Consider the following 21,218-nt stretch of genomic DNA (forward strand, 5'->3'; position numbering starts at 1 on the left):
AGACAAAACCCGTTTACAATTTATGGTGAAGGACAGTTTGATATAGTCAAAGTCCAAATGAAGTACCTTTTCTCACAAGGCACTCAGAACTACATAACGGAGGAAGATATATCATCTTGCCTTCATTTCTGAACTCTCCAGAATTTCTTTGAGATGGGCAAGGTAGAGTCTGAGTTTTGAAAACAGTCCCCACGGAAAAAAAAGGAGAGCCCCACAATTATGTAATTCACTCACTCTCTACAAATACTAAGAACTGTTGACTAGAATTTTTATGGTAATCTTTTAGTTAGCAGTAGTTGGTCCCTTAGTTGTGGTCCCAGGACATGTACAAATACAATTTTGAACAGCTGAACCTCTGGCTGCAATGGCTGAAAGTGATAAAATCATAATAGCCATAACTGGCACAACAGAGGCACTATATATTTCCCATTCCTTTCGGAAGTGATATTTCTGTGGTGACCAGACCTACGTCAAATGCCATGTTTGCTCTTCTAGTCCAGAGTGTTCCACTAGCTGGAAAGAGAGGGTTCCCCCCCCTTTATAGGTTCACCTACTGGCGTGCCTGCCTCCTGACCAATGAGGCTATCCCAGGTAAGTAGGGGCCACAGTGCCCTCTGGCCCTTCTTCCAGCAGTGTCTCCAGACCCTTCCTCCAGTGGCCTCTACCTCTAAAGTACTCATCAGCCCCTGTTGCATTTCTGTCCTCCCCTCTGATTGGCCCACCCTTCTCTTTTAGGCTGGGAGGCCTCTAGGGTGGTCCGGTCCATATTCTGGCAATGTCCCAACACTTCCAGCCCAGCTATGTTTACATCTGGCCAGGCCATCTGGAGCATGTTACTGCCACTTGGGATATATAACTGCCCCCCCCGCCCCCGGTCACAGCATATTGGTGAAGTATGCATAGAGCCATTTTTCACATGATATTGACACAGGAGGGAAGGAAGCACATGATGAACTGTCTCTTTCTTTACTGCCGTCTAGTGGAACATAAGTGAAGGATCTGGCAGGGATGACAAATGCATATTGCTCGAGCAATCAAGTATACATTGTAAATGTGTAGAGCTGTCCTATGTAGAATACCACTGGAAGAATACTTTATCATAATTTGATTTATTGCTGATATCAAACCAACAGAATTACAAGCAGTTCAGATCATGATGCGATCCTTCTCCGCATCCATGGCATGGAAGTGCAATTGCTTCAGATACGAGAAGTCAAATCTTGAGACAAATATGAACTTATTTCAAATCAATCCACGATAAAATTCTAAGAAAACCTTTTTAGGGCAGGTCTAAAATTAGGTTTGCCAACTTACTTCTCCACTATTCCAGTTCTCTTCATCTGCCAATCTTTGTTTGTATTCTTCTTGTAATTTCTCCAGCTGTTTCTGCAACTCATTTACTTTTCCTGTCATTTCTTCTTCTCGAGACTTCCAAATTAAAAACAGCCCATTAATTTATATATGGCATAGTTAGGGTGCAATCTCCCAGCAGCTTTACCCACAAAGGCCCAATGATATTCCAAGGGAGCTGTGTCGCACCCTTAACAGCTAAACATTTAAATGCAATTATAGAAAAGTACTTGCCTATGGAAAGCTGATTCATGCAAAAAAGAAAAGAAAGCAGGGTTCCCAACCACCACTCAGAATACAAACCCAGATAAAAGTCATTCTACCATGTCTACTCATTGAAAGGTACTGATATTCTAGAACTGAAGAGCCAATTCTTGCTACATTTAATTTCAGTGGAAAAAGTTACATTGTAGAAACTGCTGAAGTGATTTATAATCCTTCAGTTTATAAATGCATACAAATGTTATTCAAATGCTTGCAGCATGTGCAAAGTAGGTAGTTCACACAAGGACTCAATGAAGTAATGAGTTTAAATACTGTTTTATACACATCTAGTATACAAGGACAGTTAATGACATCCAAAATATGTATATTTTTTGGTTTGCACCATCTTTGAAAAATCTTTTTTCCCCCTTTTCTGGGGGGAAAATGCCTTTTTGCGTGCACAATCTTCCATTATGGTGAGATACCAACAAAGCTAGTTGCTTGTATGTATCACAACAAGGATATACAGTGCAATAGTTATTCTGAAGCAAGACATTTTTTTATTCTGATTGAATACCCTTGGACAAAACTAGGGAATGAGGTAGCTGCCAGTGTTCCTTCTAAGCTGAGTTAGTGTGAGCTAGCTCACAGCTTTTTAGCCTCCAGCTCACAGATGTTTATCTTAGCTCAGGAAGGATGGCTCCAGAGCAAACCCATCTATGCAGTAGCCAAATCGCTCGCTCACAAGTTTGATGTCAGTAGCTCACAAAGTAGAATTTTTGTTCACAAGACTCCACAGCTTAGAGGGAGCATTGGTAGCAGCATAACCCAAGATTCTCAAAATAAGAGAATGAGCATGTCTTACTCAGGGGCAGAATGCAATGTTAGAAATATGAAGGTTTCACAAACAGAATCAACAGCAGCTAAGACTTAGGGGCACAGCAGAGATACTGAGAATACAAAATTGCGTTAGCTATGCTGTTCCATCCAAAAGGCCCTTGATGTTAGCCAAAGCCATGATTATTACCTGTTCCAGAAATGCTGCATTCACTTTAAGTAATACAAAAAGGAAACTTCAAATCAAAACAGATTCTAGGTAAGGAAACACAGTAGAGGTCTCAAAGTCCCCTACTTGGCTACTAGATCAAAAGGTGGCTTTTATTGGAACATGACTATTTGGACAAAATAAACACATTTTTAAGCCAATACCAATACACACTATGAAAAAATCTTACTATGGTCATATATTCAATAGAGTGGACTGAACCAGCATGACAGTACAAGCTGTACTACAATTCCCGAAAGCCAAAGGGTTTCTAACTCACTAGAGAATATACAGTTTGGAGAGGGAAAACAGAAGCTTCCTCTCCGAGCACTGCCCAGTTACGCTAGCAAATCTAATGAAGCTGCAATTTGCAATGATCAGTTTATCCACTTCTATACATTATTTAGTGCCTGTGCAGAAGTGACACTACCTGCCTGGAGGGAAGGTCAACTGCAAATTCTTGGCTTGGTTATGAAAGAGATGCCAGTTTGGTGTAGTGGTTAACTGTGCGGACTCTAATCTGGGAGAGCCGGGTTTGATTCCCCACTCCTCCACTTGCACCTGGCTGGATGTCCTTGGGCAAGCCGTAGTTCTGATAAGAGCTGTTCTTGAAAAAGAGCAGTTTGTGTCAAGAGCTCTCTCAGCCCCACCTACCTCACAGGGTGTCTGTTGTGGGGAGGGGAAGGGAAAGGAGTTTGTAAGCCGCTCTGAGACACCTTTGGGTAGTGAAGGGCGGGGTATAAATCCAATCTCTTCTCTTCTTATTCTCTTCATCCCTACAGGACTGGATAGTTCCATAGGCTTTTCATCCTCCCCTCTGTGTTGGGAAAGAGGCCCACTAGTGCCCCCTGGTGGATCAGGGCCTTTACCAGCTGACCAGCATTAGGCTGCAAGGACATGGTCCTGCCAGCCAGCTGGGCTGCAGTAGAATGTTTAGAGTTGCAGGTGGGCCTTTAACCCAATGCCCGATGTGTTGTGGGGGCATGATCTCATCAGCCAGCTGGGTTGCAGCAGAATCAGGGCTGGAGTCAAGTACCCCACCCATACGGTTGCCAGGTCTGGGTTTGGAAATACCTGGAGATTTTGGAGAGGGAGCCTGAGGTGGACGTGGTTTTGGGAGGGGAGGGACTTCAATGGGAGATAAAGCCATAAAGTCCACCTTTTCAAAATTCGCCATTTTTCCCCAGGTGATCTCTGTCAGGTAGAGATCAGTTGTAATCCCAGGAAATCTTCAATCTCCACCTGGATGTTGGCAGCCCTACTCCCCTGGCTCCACACAATGGCTTACAATGTATTCAATAATGAAATTAATATTTCAGCAAGAAAAGAAAGTATATATATGTTGTATTCATAGAGTGTTAGAGAGTAGCAAGAGGACAGAAAAGAGATCAATATGTGGCAAACTAGAAAAAGAAACTAGAAACCACTGTCCTCCCGATACAGCTGCAATATTGGAAAGCAGAGCTCAACCTGACATGGTCTGTATGCAACACAGGGGCCAAACATTGGATGTTTAGCAGAAGCCTGAGTAAGTAATAGATACAAACACATTAATAACTTCTATATGCAGACAGGGAACATACACTGAAGACCAGAGCAGGTAAAAATTGCTTACAGGCAAGAGTGCAATTTGTAGAGCCACTCAAGAGATTGGGGGGGGGGGGACCAAATAAGATTAGCAAGGGATCAGATATGGAGGGGAAAATGATACCAAGGAGCTCATGTAAGTGTAGATCAGTCAGAGCCTCTAGGCAACACAGTATCATGGTTACAGTAAACACTGAGCTGTACTCCTTATGAGTATATCCATATGCCAGGAAACTGGCTCTGCCCTACCTTCCACCTATCCTATCTTCCACCCTAGGTATAGGCAGAATTATCTCTCCGATATTTACATTAATCCCTCCCTAGAGATTAACAGTGCAATCCTAAACAGGGCGACACCCTTCTAAACCCACTGATTTCAATGGATTTAGAAGGGTGTAACTCTGTTTTGCATTGCACTATAATTCTAGCATGCTGATAACAAGAAGCGGCAATGTATAGGTGCTGTGCACCAGGCAATATAGGAACCATATTCATACGGACGCTCCCTCACCAGCTCAGTACTCTATGGCTGCTACAGGTCTGTCTCAAGTTGCTACAACACAAGAAAGGTCATGCACTGGATTTAACTTTTTGTACCTAGCCAGGGTCTGGTGGCCTTCTAAAGGATATAAAACCTGTGGTATGGTCTAACCATTGTACATGGAAGGTATGGCTTGTGGAGCTGTCCCTCCTGCAAAGGTGGTGCACAGATTAAAGTGGATGTTCTGAAGGGATTTTGAGAGTCTAAACAACAATTCTGTTGATGCTGATGTAATAGCTGGGAATATCAGGCTAGAGGCAACAGACAGGATTGTTCTTTCGTGCTTTCTCCCTTCACCTAAGAGGAATACAGCCCTGTGGTTTACTGTGCAGCTGAGCACTAGAGCATGGTTGGAGGAAGAATCATGCCAAATATGAGACAGCATGCTAGAGAGCTCATTTGAAAGCCTATGGGGTGGTAATGAGTGGCAAAAAAACCCCTTACTTCCTCAGTACTATTGTATCCGTAGAATCCCAACCAACTCAATTATTTAAGAGAAGTTAGCAGTAAACCCCTAGAGTGGAGCACCAAAAAGAGTGGGAAATGGCACTGACCTAGGACTCTTTTGCTTAACATTTTGCTGATAACATCTCAGATCTGATCCAACTTGGATGCTAGTTTGAAAATCGTACAGGGTGTTTGGAATTCTACCTGATCCTTTTTTTTGATGATTTCTGTCTGCTCTTACTGACAGATGCTGACAAGGTCCTGGGGGTTTGTGAAGGCCAGCCACTTGTAAACTGGGAGCCTCTAAAGAAAAGCTTGAACACCTCATTTAGTGTTGCCAACCTCCAGGTGACACCTGGAGATCTCCTGCTTTCACAACTGAACTCCAGACAACCCTGGACCAAATGGCTTCTTTGGACAGTAGACAGAATGGCCTTATACCCTGCTGAGCTCCCTCCCCAAACCTGCCCTCTCCAGGCTCTACCCCCAAAATCTCAAGATATTTCCCAACCCAGAGCTGGCAACCCTATTGGCGGTAGAAAGTGTTATCAAGTTGCAGCTGACTTATGGCAACCCCATAGGGTTTTCAAGGCAAGAGATGTTCAGAGGTGGTTTGCCATGGCCTGCCTCTGAACAGCAACCCTGGAATTCCTTGGTGGTCTCCCTGCTTAGCTTCCGAGGTCTGACGAGACTGAGCTAGCCTGGGCCAGCCAGGTCAGGGCTGAACAGCTCATTATCTTGGGGGCATTTTCCCAAAGGCCTTGAAGAGGGCAGTGATAGATCCTCTGTTAAAGAAGCTTTCTTTGGATCAAAAAACTGTGGTCAATTATAGACCTGTTTCAAAACTGCCTTTTGGTGGTAAAGTTATAGAGAAAGTGAAAGTAGAGCAGACATAGGGCCTTGTGGATGAGTCACCTGCCTGTGACCTATTCCAATCTGGCTTCAGACCTCGTTATGAAACAGATATTCTACTGAAACGCTTGGGAATTGCAGTGAGTATGAGTTGCGCTGGAGTGCTTTAACCCTCCTCAGTTTGGCTGTAGTTAAAAGGTTGTGGTAAAGGATTTTGAATTAGCATCTTGGAACTTATCCTGCAGAGTGCCTCATGTATAGGTGAGATCATTCACAGCTCTGGGCCATGTCTGCCCTGGGCTAGTGCCTGTCTGCTATGGTCTAGTGATGGAGGGAGAATAAGCTAAAGCTTAATACAGACAAGGTGGAAGTCATACTGACTGGAAAAGCTAGAGCCTTGGAGGGGGTTGCTCTACCCACCCTTGATGGGATAAGCTTGTCACTGTTGGAATCACTAGGGAGACTGGGGGTGGTTTTAGTACATGGCTTTTTATCGGGGAAACAGGTTGAGAAGATAACAAAAAGAGTCTTCTATCAGTTATCTCTAGTTCAGAGGCTGACCCCCTTCTTGGACCTAGTGAATCTGGCCAAGCTGATCCATGCTACAGTAGCCTCAAGGCTATACTTTACTTGGAACTACTCATTGATGGAACTTCAGAAACTGCAAAATGGAGCAACCTGCTTATTAGTTGGGACAAGATGATTGGCAAGGTACTTAGCACATATTATACCTATTATGAGATCTGCACTAGTTGCCACTTTGTTTTCGGAGTTCAGATCAAGGTGCCACTTGTTTCCTTTAAAGGACTTCACAGCCTGGAACCTAACTACTCATGGGACCGGTTCTCCCAATATCCAACCCATGAGACAGCTCTGCTCTTACCACTGACACCTACTGGTTACTCCCTCCTGTGAGGTACTTAGGATAGCCAGTGGTAAATCTAAAGCTTTTTAAATAGCTAGCCCTGTTCTAGAAAACAGTCTTCCTGAAGGCTTCCACTTTGCTGTGATTCTCAAGTTGTGCAAAGCAGAGTTAAAGATATTTTAATGGATTTTGATGATCATTGTAACCCACCTCCATTCCAGTTTCAGAGAAAGGCAGTTTTAAAATATTCGAAATAAATAAATATAGGGTCCATGCCACACGGCAGGAAAAACACCGGCCAAAGTGCGGCAAATCAGAGCCGCACCAAAGTAGAGACGCCGCAGCGGGATCCCACGGATCCCCTGAGCTGCGGCGCCGTTGCTCCCCGGCACGATCAGATGCCGGGGAGGAAGCTACCGTCGGGAGGGGGAACCTGCCCGGACAAACCACCATGGTAGGTGGTTCATTTTTGCTGCGGGGTTTTGGGCGGAAGGACCGGATCGGGAACGGGCGCGCAACGCTTCCCAGATGTTGCGGTGGGATTGCACCCGTTTGCTGCGGCCCCGATCCGTCCCTCTCCCGGCCCAAAACTTCTCGGGTGACCGGGGCCATAGATTAAAAAATCCAACGGTGTCAACTGCAGGGACAGGCAGTTTTATAAGACTTTGTTCTTGCCTCTCCTTAGCTGCCAAATGATCACTTACTTGGAATGAAATGCTGTGATTGATATTCTATGCTGGCCCATCAAATTAAAGGATGTGCAAGCTTGTGCAACTAGTAATTTATATTACCTTTGATCCTGCAAATTTTAACTAGAATCGATTGTTAAGAGAGAGATAGCTGTGGTTCAATTGAGGTTAGTAAATGGGATAAGAATGAGGACCCTCCGGTCATGTGTGAAACTGTGCATTTTTGTTGCAGTGTTTCACCTGGACAGATAATCAGATCTTATTGGTGCACAATTATATTTAGCAAAGACATTCATATTTTCCTAACACACCGTTATCAAAATAGCTGCTGAAAACAAAATGTGTCCTAGTTTAGGGGGAAAAAACAAACAGATCAAAATTTGAATTCCAAATTATTAGTGTCTATTAATCTAAAACTTTACTGCAAAGATTTATCCCATACTATACGGTTTATTTTTACCAAGCCACAGAGATTGCATTACATAAAGATGATAAAAGAAACAATAACTGAACTGCTTCTAATTGGAGTAGTTAAGAATAACACATACCTCAAGGATTTCCTCATACTTTTTCACCGTCCTTTGTAAATCATCATCTTTTTCTAGAATCTTTTTATGTAATTGAGTTATTTCAGTATGATGGCTTTCTATCAATTCAGCTTCAACTTCCTGAGCTTTACCTGTTTAAAATGGTCAAGTATTTTAACCTGGAATATGACTGCATTGCTATTTTTTTATTTTCATTAATCAGTGGCAAAAAATTCTCAACAGACTCAAAAAGGTAACAAAAGGCACTGTGAAATACTAATAATTAAAAATAATAATTCATATTAACATCTAATGAGAATGTACAATGACAAAACATGGTTAGAAAATATTAGACTACTTCATGGCATATTCTTTGCCATATATTACCAAATAAGATTATTTTTCAAGCTGCATAAAGTCCTAGAGTCCTAGAAGAACAGTGAACAAGTGGGAGAAAACTATTCAAGCCTTGTTAGTTCCCACACTGCGTGTTAGTATGGCCCATGGCAGTGCTCCATTTGCTTCCTCTGAACTTAAAAAAAGAAAAATACATACGCAAAATCTGGTTGGCTCTCCTTCTACAATTTGCACAAAAGAAGTGCTACAAGAATGTATCTGAAATTCTGGAATTAAAAGACAGAAACCCATTTCAAACCTATACAGGATTGAACTATAAATCCAAACTCACTGATGGCTTCTTGTACCGCTGTTTCTACTTCCTTTTCTTTTTGTGCCAGCTGGGTATTGAACTCCCTCATTAACTGCTTTAATGTGGAATTGTGCTTCAATTCAGCATCTTCCTGTTCATACCTATAAACCACAACAAAATAAAGTCAAGATTCTCCAAACCAAATTAAGGAAAGTGCAAACAACACAGATATCCTACAGAGGAACTTAAATGTCTGCCCAAATAGGTTAAAAAAACATGTATAAGACTATATTTTAAAAGATAGGGTTCCTTAATGTGTTTTCATTATATTTATTCTGGTTTTTATTTCTTAAAACAAAGAAAGCACAATTTGTCTGAATAGAATCACAGTGAAAATGAACTGTGGATTAACTAATCTTATGGTAGTTCCTTAAATTTGTGCACAGAAAAGGGTGTACAGAGGATGAGCTTCAAGTGCAAAGCAGTTTGTAGCTACCCAATTTATTTGCTTAGTGCCAAATGCGTAATTTAACAACACTACTTGTATATACATTTATAAAAACGAGGACTAGCCCCGCGTACACTGATATCCAAGTTCAGCCTTTTCCCTGACATTCAGCATCTAAATAATTATTAATAACTGACAGCTACAGGTATCAAATGTGAACCATCACACAAGTGAGTTCACCAGAATACAACAGTTGCATTCTAAATAAGAGAGCCAAAGTCCTCAGGTTTATGTATTCTTCCCACTCCCTCTGTACGTCACATCCAGCGCCAAAACTGCAAACCAGGAAATCTTCAGTTAACTTCCAATTCTTGATATAGTGTTTGATCTGAGTATCACAACAAGCTGTGGTTGATTGAAGACATCTTGGTTTGCCATTTCCATGCTACATTTAAGGGAATATGTGGGGAGACAGCATGGAAACCTGAAGGCCTGGTTCATTCTCAAACAGGTAGACTTGTTTGTGGTGTCTAAAAGCAGCTCATATACTCTCAAAAGTAACAGCCTGAACTCTCCAAACTTGTATAAATTTAGGACTGCAACTACATGATGACCAGCCTTCCATGACATTTACTACGAATGTCAAGAATTGTTCTGCTGATTTTGATTATAAATAGTAAATCTCTACCTTCCTGCAATTATCATTTAGCTTTTCCTTCTTCAATGCCACATGTTCAGAGCTGCTGTTTTATAACACAGTACAGTTTTACTATTTATACAAGTGGCTAATGATCATTTTAAAAGGATTAATGGGCCTGAATAACCCAAACTTACTTTAGTTTCTGCTCCATTTCTTCTAATGATTCTTTTTTTATTATCTCCAGCTCTTGCTGATGCTCCTTTCGCAAAGTCCGCAGATCCTTCTGCAGTTTATTCACATCTTTGCTCAGCTTCTTTTTCTCCCGTTCAGCCTCTTCCAGTTTAGCTTGCAAATCCTTTTGCTGGCTCTTCAAATCATCAAGCAGTTTTTGAAGTTCATGCCCTAACCGAGCCTTTTCTTCTGTGCTTTCTTCCAAAGCTTTAATAAGGCCACTTTTTTCATCTACCTGCTGCTGCAGTCCCTGCAATTTCTGTTCGTATTCTGAAGTCATCTTTCCTAATTCTGCCTTGTGCAGGTCTCTCTCTCTTGCTAAATCCTCACTGAAGCTGCTTATCTTTTGTTGCAAGGCCTGCCTCTCTTCTTCTGTTTCTTGCAGCTTTTTTTGCAAATCTCCAATCTCATTCTCCATCTGTTGTTGATTTTGTTCTTTGGTTTTTAGTTCTCCTCGGATACTTGCTAAGTCACTGCTGTCCTTTGTATGTTGTTCAATTAACAAATCATGCTTCTTAATTTGCTCCTCAAGTTCTTGCTGAAGTTTTTCAATTTTGGTGTGGTGTTCTTGGTTCTTTTTAAGGAGCTCCTCTAGCTGTTTCTGAGCTTCTAGCTTTGGGGTATTATTTGTCTTTTGCTCCCCGTTGTATGTCTGCAGAAGTTTCTCCTTTTCCAATAAATCATTCTGTAGAACATTCATTTTTAATTCATACATCTGTTGCATGTTCTCCAGTGCATGCATTTTGTCTTGCTCTGTGGAAACTTTTATGGTTTCCACCTTCTGTATCATCTCTTTTTCTAACACAGAGGAATCTTCAGTTGATTTAATTCTTTCTTCTAAGGATGTAATTTTGTTTTCTTTCTCCTGCAGTTTTTGCTCTAAATCTACTAACTGTTTTTCAATTTCTTGTCTATACAGCTGTTCCCTTTCGTCCATTTGCAATGTCAACTGTTTCTTGATAGAACCAATTCTTTGTTCAGCCTTTTTTTTCAGCTCTGCTGTTTTCACATTTGTTTCTGAAATAAGCCTCTCTTCTAAAGCCCTTAATTCTTCTGCTTTGCTTTTCATGAGTGCACTATTTGTTTGTTCAAATTCTTTTGATTTTGTCTCAAGTTCAACTTCCACGGCCTCCTTTTTCTTTTCAATATCTAGTATTTTCTGTTCCATCTCTTTAAGTCTGTTATCCTTTTCTTCAATTACCGTTTGAGCCTGTTGAAGGTGGTGTGCCAAATCTTGCTGCTTAATGTAATTCTGCTCATTTTGCCTTTTGAGTTCCTCCATCAATGAATCGTTTTCTGCCGTTTTCCGAGCAATATGTTCCTCAAGCTCAGCAATTCTTGCTGTATTGATTTTTAGCTCAGCAACCAAATCAGATTCTTGCTTCTCTCTTCTCATTTGCTTTTGATCCATTAAACCCTTCAGATGTTCTAAATTCTTGGTTTGTTTATCTAACTCTTCTTTAATTCTGTTCAGCTCCTCTTCTTTTTCACTAGCTTGGTTATTACTTAACTCCAACTTGTTATGCAACTCCTTAATTGTACTATGGTTCTGTGTAAATCTTGACTGTGCTTTCTTCTTCCACTCTGACATCTTGTTCATCCAGTGGTCTACCTGTTCGAGCGCAGCTGCTTTTTCTTGACTTAGCGTATCAACTCTGGAAGACAATTCTTGCACCTGGTTCAATAACTGCAGTTGATTCTCTTTGTGTTGTTTGTTTAACAATGTCATGGCAGCATCTTTTTCACTTAAGCTAGTTTCCAGTTTGAGGTTTAATTCACTAACAAGTTTATTCAGATCAGCAATCTCCAACTTCTTCTCAATGATCTCCTCCCTTAGAGAGGTGACAGCATTAATATTCTCTGATAACTCTTTCTTCAGTTGTGTGATACAGGCTTCCTTCTCTGTTGCTGTTTGCTGTTGATGCCCTCCTTCTTTTTGCAACCGCTCTTTCTCAGCTACAAGCCTTTCAATATCCACTGTCATGGATCTCAGCAGGCTTTCCTTTTCTTCCAAATGCTCTTTTGATCCTTGCAAAGTGCAGCTCAAAGTATCACAGCTTTCAGTTACTTGCTTAAGCTGAGCTTCTAGTTCAGGGATTTTACAGGTTTTGACTAAAATTGCTTCTTTTAGTTTTGTCGCCTGATGGTGACAATGTGCAACTTTGGCAATTACTGAAGACATTTTTTCACTGAATTTTTCAATCAACTCATTGACTTTTGTTTGTAGTAAAGCTTCTGCTTTCTGCTGGTAATCCTCTAATTGTATGGTGATATCCCTTAAAAGATTCTCAAATGCAGCTTTTTTCCCCTGAAGCGCAAAATTAGTATCCTCAAGTCTTTTCTTATAATCCTCACATTCTTTAAAATGAGAGGACTCCAAAGCCTGAAATTTCTCTTCAGAAGTTTTCAACCTAGCTGCCAACTCACTGACTTTATCCTTTTCTTTTTCACCCACTGCCTTCATTTCACTTAGCTGTTCCTGAAGTGCTTCCTTCTCTTTCAAAGTCAGACTAAGGTCATCCTCAAGTTTTCCAAGTTGTGTTTTGAGATCATTTTCTTTTTTTGTCAAAGCAACCACTTCAGCTAATGTTTCCTGTAGCTTTTCTTGCAGTTCGTTCAGGGATTGATCCTTTTTTGCCTGCTCATCCTTTAACCGGATTATTTTTGCATTAAACCCTTCTCTCTCGGCACTGAAAGTAGCCAGTTTCTGTTTCAGGTCTCCTACTTCCTGTTCTTTTTCCTGAAGCTCCAATTCATGTTTTTCCTGAAGCTCCTCTGCCTGCTGACTCAGCTTCTTTTCCCAGGATTGGACAATTTCTTCCAGCTCTCGTCTGTGAGTTTCCGCCAGACTTTCTAGCTGCTCCTTCTGATTCATCTCCAGTTTTGACACAGCATCATTGATTCCAGCTGAGCTGGCATGAGCCATTTCCAGCATTTTTGAATTGAATTGCTTTTCTTTCTCACTGAGCTCCAACTGTTTGTTTTCAGTCTCCTTTTTCAGTTTCGCTTCCTGCTCCGAAAGCTTTTTCTTAAATTTCTCATGCATCTCCTTTGCTTTCTCCTTAACTTTCTCTGCTTGTGTCTCTTGATGTTTTAATTTGTTTTCATATTCACTTTTTAAAGCACTAATTTCCTCCTCTTTGGCTGATAAGTGCTGCTCGAGTTTGTTAATTTGTTGATTCAGGAGCCCCTTGATTTGTTCAAGCTCATTTTCCTTATTTGTAAAACAAGTCTTTGCCTGATCAACCTTTTCTTTCAGCTCTCTTACCTGGGATTCATACAGTTCTGTCAGAGAAGTGACTTTCTGTGTATTTTCTCTCTTTTGCTCTTCTAGCTCACATTTCAAATTATCTACCTGAGATATCCGAGAGTCTAAATCAGCCTTGACTTCATTCATCTGAGATTCCATTTTTACCACCTGTTCTTCAAGATGTGATTTTTCAGCATTCACGTCTGCCAGGTTTTGCTGCAGTGCTATTAACTGCTGTTCATATGTGCTTGTCTGTTCTCTTGAGCTGTCAACAGTGGATTGGCGAAGAGCATCAAGTTCTGTAGACAATCCTTTACATTCAGTTCCAGCCTTTTCTACAGATTCCTTCAGTTCCTTCACTTGCATTTCCAATTCCAGTTGGAGTTTCTCTTTTGCTTCCAATAGTAGTTTGAGTTGAATAACTTCTTCTTTAAATGTTTTTTCAGTTCCTTCATTGTCTTTAAAGATAGTGTCAATTTGTTCCTGATTATGATTCCTCTGTTGCTCCAACTTGGCCTCAAAATCTTGCTGCGCTTTGTCTGCATCATCTTTTAATGCTGACAGATCTCTTTCAAGAGTCTGACGAATTTTTAGTGCTTCTGATAACTCAGAAGATAGTGCTTCTAGCTCCGTCTGTTTCACATCAAGTTTTTCTAAAGTCTTCTCATTCATTTCTTCTATATGGGCATGAAATTCAGCCTCTTTCTCTTTTACCATTTTAGTGACTTCTTCATGTTGCCTTTTCAGCTCTTCCATTTCCGATTGCAGCTGCCTGGTTAATGTATCAAGTTTCCCTGTCCAGAGCTGCTCTTGTTGCTGCTTCACACACTCTAGCTCTTCTCTATGTTTTTCAGCCATGGTGGTAATTTCCTTAGTGTGCTTATTTTTTTCTGATTCTATTTGAGCAGTCATTTCCTCCAGCTGGCTTTTGTCACTTTGTGAATCTTTTGCAAGGGAACTTTCCAACTCAAGAATTCTCTGTTCAAAAAAAATGTTAGTTTAAACATGGTATGAATATAATTTTCATGAATTAAAATTAATGATTAACTTGAAAATATACAGTCACAGGAGATGTACATTACTTCTGTAAGAGACATAGTTTTAAATATTTGGGCACTATCTAGCCAAAATCAAGCACTTTTTAAGTCCTGCTGACTTCAATGAGTGAGTTAAGCATATAGTCAGCCCTCTTCAACTGAAATCAATAGGATTCAAAGTCCAGCTTTAGCTGCACAGACCCTTAACAGTCATGTGAATGAAAGACTGAATCCAGACTAAATTTTCCATCAGTACCATGGAAATTTCCTGACCCCCCCCCCCCCATTTGCAGTAGACTGATCTTCATGAAATTATGGTCCTGGGAGATGGAGGACCCTAAGGAATTATATGAGGGTATCTGCAGCAAGAAAGGGGAACTGATACAAACTGATAATTTAGTCAGGATGTAACCCAACGTGTGGATTTGCTTCTGGGAACAGGATCACCAGGGCCGGGGGGCCCTGAAGCCAGAATCATGATGCATTCATCAAAAGCATCTCAATTTATTTTGCTTCACATGCAGTTCTGCACTGCAGCTACGAAGGATGCAGGGAAGGCAGAGCACACTAAACAACAGTAGCTTTGACCATCTGCCAACTGTGCCTTTCTGCAAAGTTTACTACAAGGCTTAAGCAAACCCTTGCCTATCAAATTCTGCTAAACCCATCAACCGAGCCAGCACTGGAGCAAGGCAAGACCAGCAGCACAGCTCATGGCTGGTACAGTTATTGTCAAACTTTCCTCTTTTCTTAATTTCTCTTCCTCTTTTCCACACGTTTTTGCATCCACGATTTTGCTCTCTGCCTTCATTTCTCACTCCTGTTCTAAATTTCTGTGCCCCCCCCAAAAAACCCTTATTTTCTAGTCTTGGTCTCTACTCCTCAACTCTATCCTGCTTGGCAACTTAGAACATACTTGACCGCAGTATAGCAGCGGACCCCTTTTAATATTATGAACAGAAGGGGGGATTTAATATTTCCCCATGATTTATCAGTGTAGTAAAGGGATACTCCCTGTCTTAGTTACTCTCTGTTAATCTGTCTTAGTGGTTAAGATGTGGAACAAAAATTAGAAACCCCCCCCTTAATTATAGTTAATTATATTTTAAACACTGTTCAGGCAGTGGGTTGTTATTATTGCACTGATGGAACACCTTATATCCCTTTGTAAATGCTACTTTACTACTGTAGACATTAAACTTCATGTTATATGACAAATTATACATTCTTTTTGGGAAACATGTCACCAAAATCAGTCCCAGTGATCCCAGTACTTCTCATCCAGCACCCATACATAATCAATCTGCCATTATTTTTGTGCTAGCAAAAGGTACAAGAGTAAACTGAAATGGTTTCTTACTGATTTACTTACTAAAGATTTATTGTGATGTTTAGTTTTTGTTAACTAGCGCCCACTTCATCAGATGTAATAAGTAGGGATGGGCATGAACCTTGTCACGACCCTAATTTCATTATGAATATTGTTGCCCAGTTCTTGGTTCATGAGCAATCATGCCCACAATGAACCTCCTACAACCCTCCATGTTTTTTGCAGAGGTTTGTGCAGTTCGTGTTGGGGTCCATTCAGCAGACATGCAGGCGCCAATCAATTAATCAGCAAAGCAATGGGAGGATGGATGTCCGGATGAACTGGCCACTTGGACTTCACTCCTGCACGCTTCCAAAAGCCATTCAAAGGGAACATTCCCTTTAAATGGATTTTGCAAGATCTTCCCTCCCTTCCATTGTGCTGACCTCCGGGAGCCACCCCCAGCAGAAAGGAGGAAGGGAGATCTCCCCCCCCCCCACCGCATCACAAACCCTGTGCAACGAACCAGTTTGGTAAACGGGGAGGTTCATGAAGGTTCATGGTGCGTGTGACCATGAACCACAATGAACCTCCATTTTCCCAGTTCATGCCCATCCCTAGTAGTAAGTGTATCCTATATTGTTACACATATATGTCTATAGAAATATAAAATCACAAAATTAGACACATGACCAATTTTCCTTCTAAGCTGAGTTAGCTCACAGTTTTTTAGCCTCTGGCTCACACATTTTTGTCTTAGCTCAGGAAGAATGGCTCCAGAGCAGACTAATCTATGCAGTAGTCAAATCGCTCGCTCACAACTTTAATGCCAGTAGTTCACAAAGTAGAATTTTTGCTCACAAGACCCCACAGCTTAGAGGGAACGTTGCACATGACCACATGAAACTGCCTTAGACTGAATCAGACCCTTGGTCCATCAGTCAGTATTGTCTACTCAGATGGGCAGTGGCTCTCCAAGGTCGCAGGAAGAGGTCTTTCACATCACCTACTGCCAGATCTTTTTTTTTTTTTTTAAGTGGAGATAACCAAAGCAGATGCTCTATCATTGAGCCACAGCCCTTCCCATGGTTTGGGTCAGGGTCATTTGGGGGAGCCCAGGTGGAATTTTTATCCAGGGCCTAATGGTGGCTCTTAGAAGCCATGTCTGGGGATGAGGGAAGAATTTCCAAGATTTTTCAAGCTATAGGAGCTTTCCAGAATGGCAATAAATATTTTTGGTTAAAACAAAACAAATGATGATGATTGTCTAAAGATGTTTAACAGCCGGGGTTCTCAAACTCCATCACACTGATGAAAAACAAATTCTGTGCCTAAGAGGAAAAAAATCAGAAGCATAGGATTTGTTCTGCAGAGGAGATTCCTGTCCTCATCCAGGGACAATGGTGTCTAAGTGGGGAACCGCAAGGCAGCATCTGGCCTCCACCCATCTCAAACAGATAAGAATGCCTCCCTACATGAAATTAAAGCACACTGTGGAAATCCTGGAGGATCGCCTCACATCAGGTGACCCACCTGTATGACACCCTTCACTATGGCCTTTATTCATAAGGTTCTAAGGAATATAACGCCCCAGGATCAAGAAACTGGCCACCCTTTTGTTGTGTCACCCGGATCATTAGGGGAAAAGTCACATGCGGATGTTGAATTATGGCCCCGGTCACACGGGCTGGATATTGCAGGGGGAGGCGTGGCTGTTTGCCCCGGAGCGAACTACCGCGCGGCAGCCGGATCAAACGTCCCGCCTGACATCCCGCCAACGTCCCGTGGTTGGGGGGAGGTGCCGATCATACCTCACTCCTGTGGCGCTGCGGGGGTTGTGTTGTTTTTTTTAACCCAAGTGTTCGCATGCGCCGTTGGGTGCTTGTGCGCACCCATGGAGACTTGACCAAAAACCCCTACTTTTCATGACGGGACATGGGCGGGCGCCGGATGCCATGAGCTAACACCGGAAACGTGATCTGACGCCCGCCCTTGCCCCGCGGTTTCCGGAAACTAGTACCTCGGAGGTACTAGTTTTTTACAGCGCATCTTCGGAGTGAAGCCTCGGGTGAGCCACGGGAGCTCTACGCTTCCCAGAGATGGCGGTGAGATCGCGCCCGGAAAATCCGCCTATCTTCCGTCTCTCTAGCGTGCCTAATGCTCCATGTGACCGGGGCCTTTATAAAGTTTCTGGAGTCTAAGGAAACAAATACCTTTGAAAAGAGATATAACTACATAGCTGACTTGCCCCAGCATTCACAGTGATAGTTAATATGGGGTTAATGTTCACATACCCTCCTGTCTCACATGCATCCCCTCTCTAAGCCTCAGCTGGCATTTTGTGTCCTAGCTCATGAAGGCAAGTGGGAGAAGAGAACAAGGAGAAAGGTCAACATAAAGAATGTCAGATCAGATCACTCTCCTGCTACTACACAATATATCTATTTAGTATCACCATGCTGGATACCGCTCAGAAAAGACCGGCAATGAAATGCTAAAGCTGGAGCAACTCTGCATAGGATTGTACAGCAAGTGACACAGTTCTTTTCGCTTTCTGCCTCAAGAGGCTCTCTTATTCACTTGGATTCAAAAAACTGCAGGCGAAACTCTCACCATGCCATTTTGAGTGCTCTGAGCAGCTTCCCCTCCCCCTCTCAACGGAACTACTTAATCTATGCATACTCTTTATATGCACTACAAATTCACTTGTATTTTAATCTAGCTGAGAAGATTCTAAAAAGCTTCTAAGTATTTTACTCACAGTTTTGAAAGTCTCTACTTCTTGCTGCATGTCTTCAAGTTTTTTGTCACATTCCAATTGAATTGCTTTTTTCTGCAATTCTAATTCTTCTAAGGCTAACGATTCCTGTTGTTCTTTTTCACGTATGGACTGTAAATGTTCACTCTGGCACTTTTCCTGTGGAAAAAATTGGGTTTTAGTTATTTATCCATTTATACTACAGAACCTTTTAAACTACCAATAAGAGAGTTAAACAGAGCTATCAGTACTTTTTATTCTTGTTCATATCCACATTTTTAAAGCAAAGTACACAATGCTTAATTGTTCCTGACACTGATTTAAATGCTATCAAAAATCTCATAACTTTGAAAATAAACATGTAACCTTAAATTACTTGATTAACTCTTTCACTGGTTCAAACTAATTTCACACAGGATCCTTTATGAGGTAAGAATCAAATGTATATTTGGAGGTTAACCTGTTGACCATTCTCTAGTCTATATACATACAGGGTAAAGTAAAGGTAAAGGTTTCCCTTGCTCGCAAGCCAGTCGAATCCGACTCTAGGGTTGTGGTGCTCATCTCCGTTTCAAAGCCGAAGAGCCAGCGCTGTCCAAAGACATTTCCGTGGTCATGTGGCCGGCATGACTAAACACCAAGGCGCACGGAACGCTGTTACCTTCCCACCGAAGTGGTACCTATTTATCTACTTGCAATTTCTTGCTTTCGAACTGCTAGGTTGGCAGGAGCTGGAACTAGAGACGGGTGCTCACTCCGTCATGCGGCACACTCGGGTCTCGAACTGCTGAACTACCGACCTTCCACAGCCTGCAGTTCAGTGTCTTAACCACTTGAGCCACCGCAGCTCCTACATACAGGGTACATAGTAACAAGAGCCTAGTGGGGAGATGAGGCACCAGTGTTATCAATCTGTGAACTTCCCTTAGTGCAACCATATGTATCCATGTGGATGCAAACATCTTTACTCTAAATTACATGAAAGGTGGCTTTATCAAAAGGGAATCAGATATCCATAGTAGTAAAACTAGAGAATGTGGTAAACAATCTGCACTTTTTAAAAAACTAGGCACTGTAGCCCACTCATTTCCCCACACTAAAATTCATGTTTTAAATTGAGTTGTTTACTAGACCTAAAAAGAAAAGATAAATTTTTATCAGCCGAAATATCAGCTTTCTGAATATCTTGCCAGATATAGATATGCCATTTTTTCCCCTAGTTGTTTTAAACAAAAACCTGAACCTTAATGCAGGGGAGTAAGTGGGTTATAAGGGCAAAATACAGACACTGAAATCTCCAAACTGTGCCAAAAGGTAGCACCAATTCCCACTTTACACAGCAAGCACATCTACATGGTGTTTGCCAGAGCCTATATAAAATCCCTGATATAAGTCCAAGTGTATTTTATACACACACACAGTTCTCTCCTTTATACTGGTCACCACAGCACAAGTATTTAGGCAGGACACATGTCAATTTTGTAATGTAAGAGTTACCCTTTAGAGACACTTACAAGTGCTGTCATGAGTTGTTCCTGGAATGTCTGTTCTTGAGCCCGTAATTTATTACTCAGTATCCGTTCTTTCTTAGCCAATTCATTTTTATGCAATTTCTCCAGTTTGGCAACTCGTTCTTCTGAAGACTTCTGTAATTTAAGTCAGAAATTTAAGCATCCAAAGAAACAAGAGTGTTACTGCTCAGACAATTAAGAGGAAAGCAATTATAACTAAAGGAGGCTTTGGACTGCTGCTCTGCGCGCCGATAAAAAGCACTTAAAAAGACAGACCCACAAGAAGAGTCCCAAATAAGATAGAAGTATTAAAGTCTTCCCAGTACATTCAAAGTAAGCAGGTGCTTCTGAATAAACATGATTATGATTTTGCTCTATGTTCCACTAGGCATTCTCCATATCACACAGCACTGCAGCCTCAGCAAGTTGCCTTCCAATAGGGCTCAATTCCTTTTTCCCCTGCAGAGATTTAAACAATTCTGACTTAGTTCCGTAACAGAGCAAGCATTATGTTACCCCAGACCTTATAGACTGAATGAAGTAAAGTTGGAAGGCTGAGTTGTAAAGGATGGAGTACTGTCCTTTCTTCTCTCACTGACAATGGGAGCTTGAGCTCTGCTACAGCATTAAGATGCCAGATAATAAACTTCATACTGAGTGGTTGTCATTTATATGCAATTCAGCCTTAACATTTACCTTCATAATGTTAACCACCTCCTGCTTCACCTTTGTTAACTCGTGTTGAAGGCTCACACGCTCCTCCTCGCTTGCTTTTTCAACCGCCTTAATCTTGCCATCCATTTCTGCTTGTAACTTCTTGCGGGCTTCTTCAGTCCTCTGGGCTGTACTCAGAGCCTTCTCTAGCTCTTCAAATGCTGCATAAGAGGAGAAACAGGAGATTATATATATATAAAATAACAGTACAAGATAGGCACAGGAATCAGTTCTTCAGTGTGCAGACCCTATTCTTGCCCAATTACCTACAAAGAGCAAATTGTGGCGTCACTTTGGACCTTGGAAGATGCTGCATTTGCCCTCACGTTCCCACAATAAACTCAACAATCTAGCAGCTAAGTGACACTTCCGGTTTAGTGTTTAGATTTTTTTTCTTAAAAAATCTCAATTGTGCTGCTTAAGGGACTAGACGAGAATGCAGAGTGAAGGAGGTCATTCACCAGCAATTTGTTTTTACTCAAACTAAGGTTTGGTTAACAATTCTCAGGAATCAATAAAGCAAAGAATGATCGGAATGTCAGCTCTATGTAACCCTAAGAGCAG

The 21,218-nt window shown here is 41.6% G+C and overlaps 1 protein-coding gene across 2 annotated transcripts in view; it reads right to left on the reverse strand.

The window, feature by feature from the left end:
• Window positions 1–21,218, reverse strand: part of GOLGA4 (golgin A4) — a 74,229-nt gene that overhangs the window by 14,545 nt on the left and 38,466 nt on the right. For both annotated transcript variants that reach the window (XM_015405747.1, XM_015405746.1), the window contains 7 exons: window positions 20,637–20,815; window positions 19,944–20,075; window positions 18,433–18,588; window positions 10,039–14,303; window positions 8,796–8,917; window positions 8,129–8,259; window positions 1,315–1,428 (listed from right to left, as the gene is read on the reverse strand). In XM_015405747.1, coding sequence (XP_015261233.1) covers window positions 1,315–1,428; window positions 8,129–8,259; window positions 8,796–8,917; window positions 10,039–14,303; window positions 18,433–18,588; window positions 19,944–20,075; window positions 20,637–20,815 — 5,099 coding nt within the window. The remainder of the gene's footprint in view (window positions 1–1,314; window positions 1,429–8,128; window positions 8,260–8,795; window positions 8,918–10,038; window positions 14,304–18,432; window positions 18,589–19,943; window positions 20,076–20,636; window positions 20,816–21,218) is intronic.

This window comes from Gekko japonicus, unplaced genomic scaffold, assembly GCF_001447785.1.
Source record: "Gekko japonicus isolate JY-2015 unplaced genomic scaffold, Gekko_japonicus_V1.1 scaffold58, whole genome shotgun sequence".
NCBI classification, from domain to species: Eukaryota; Metazoa; Chordata; class Lepidosauria; order Squamata; family Gekkonidae; genus Gekko; species Gekko japonicus.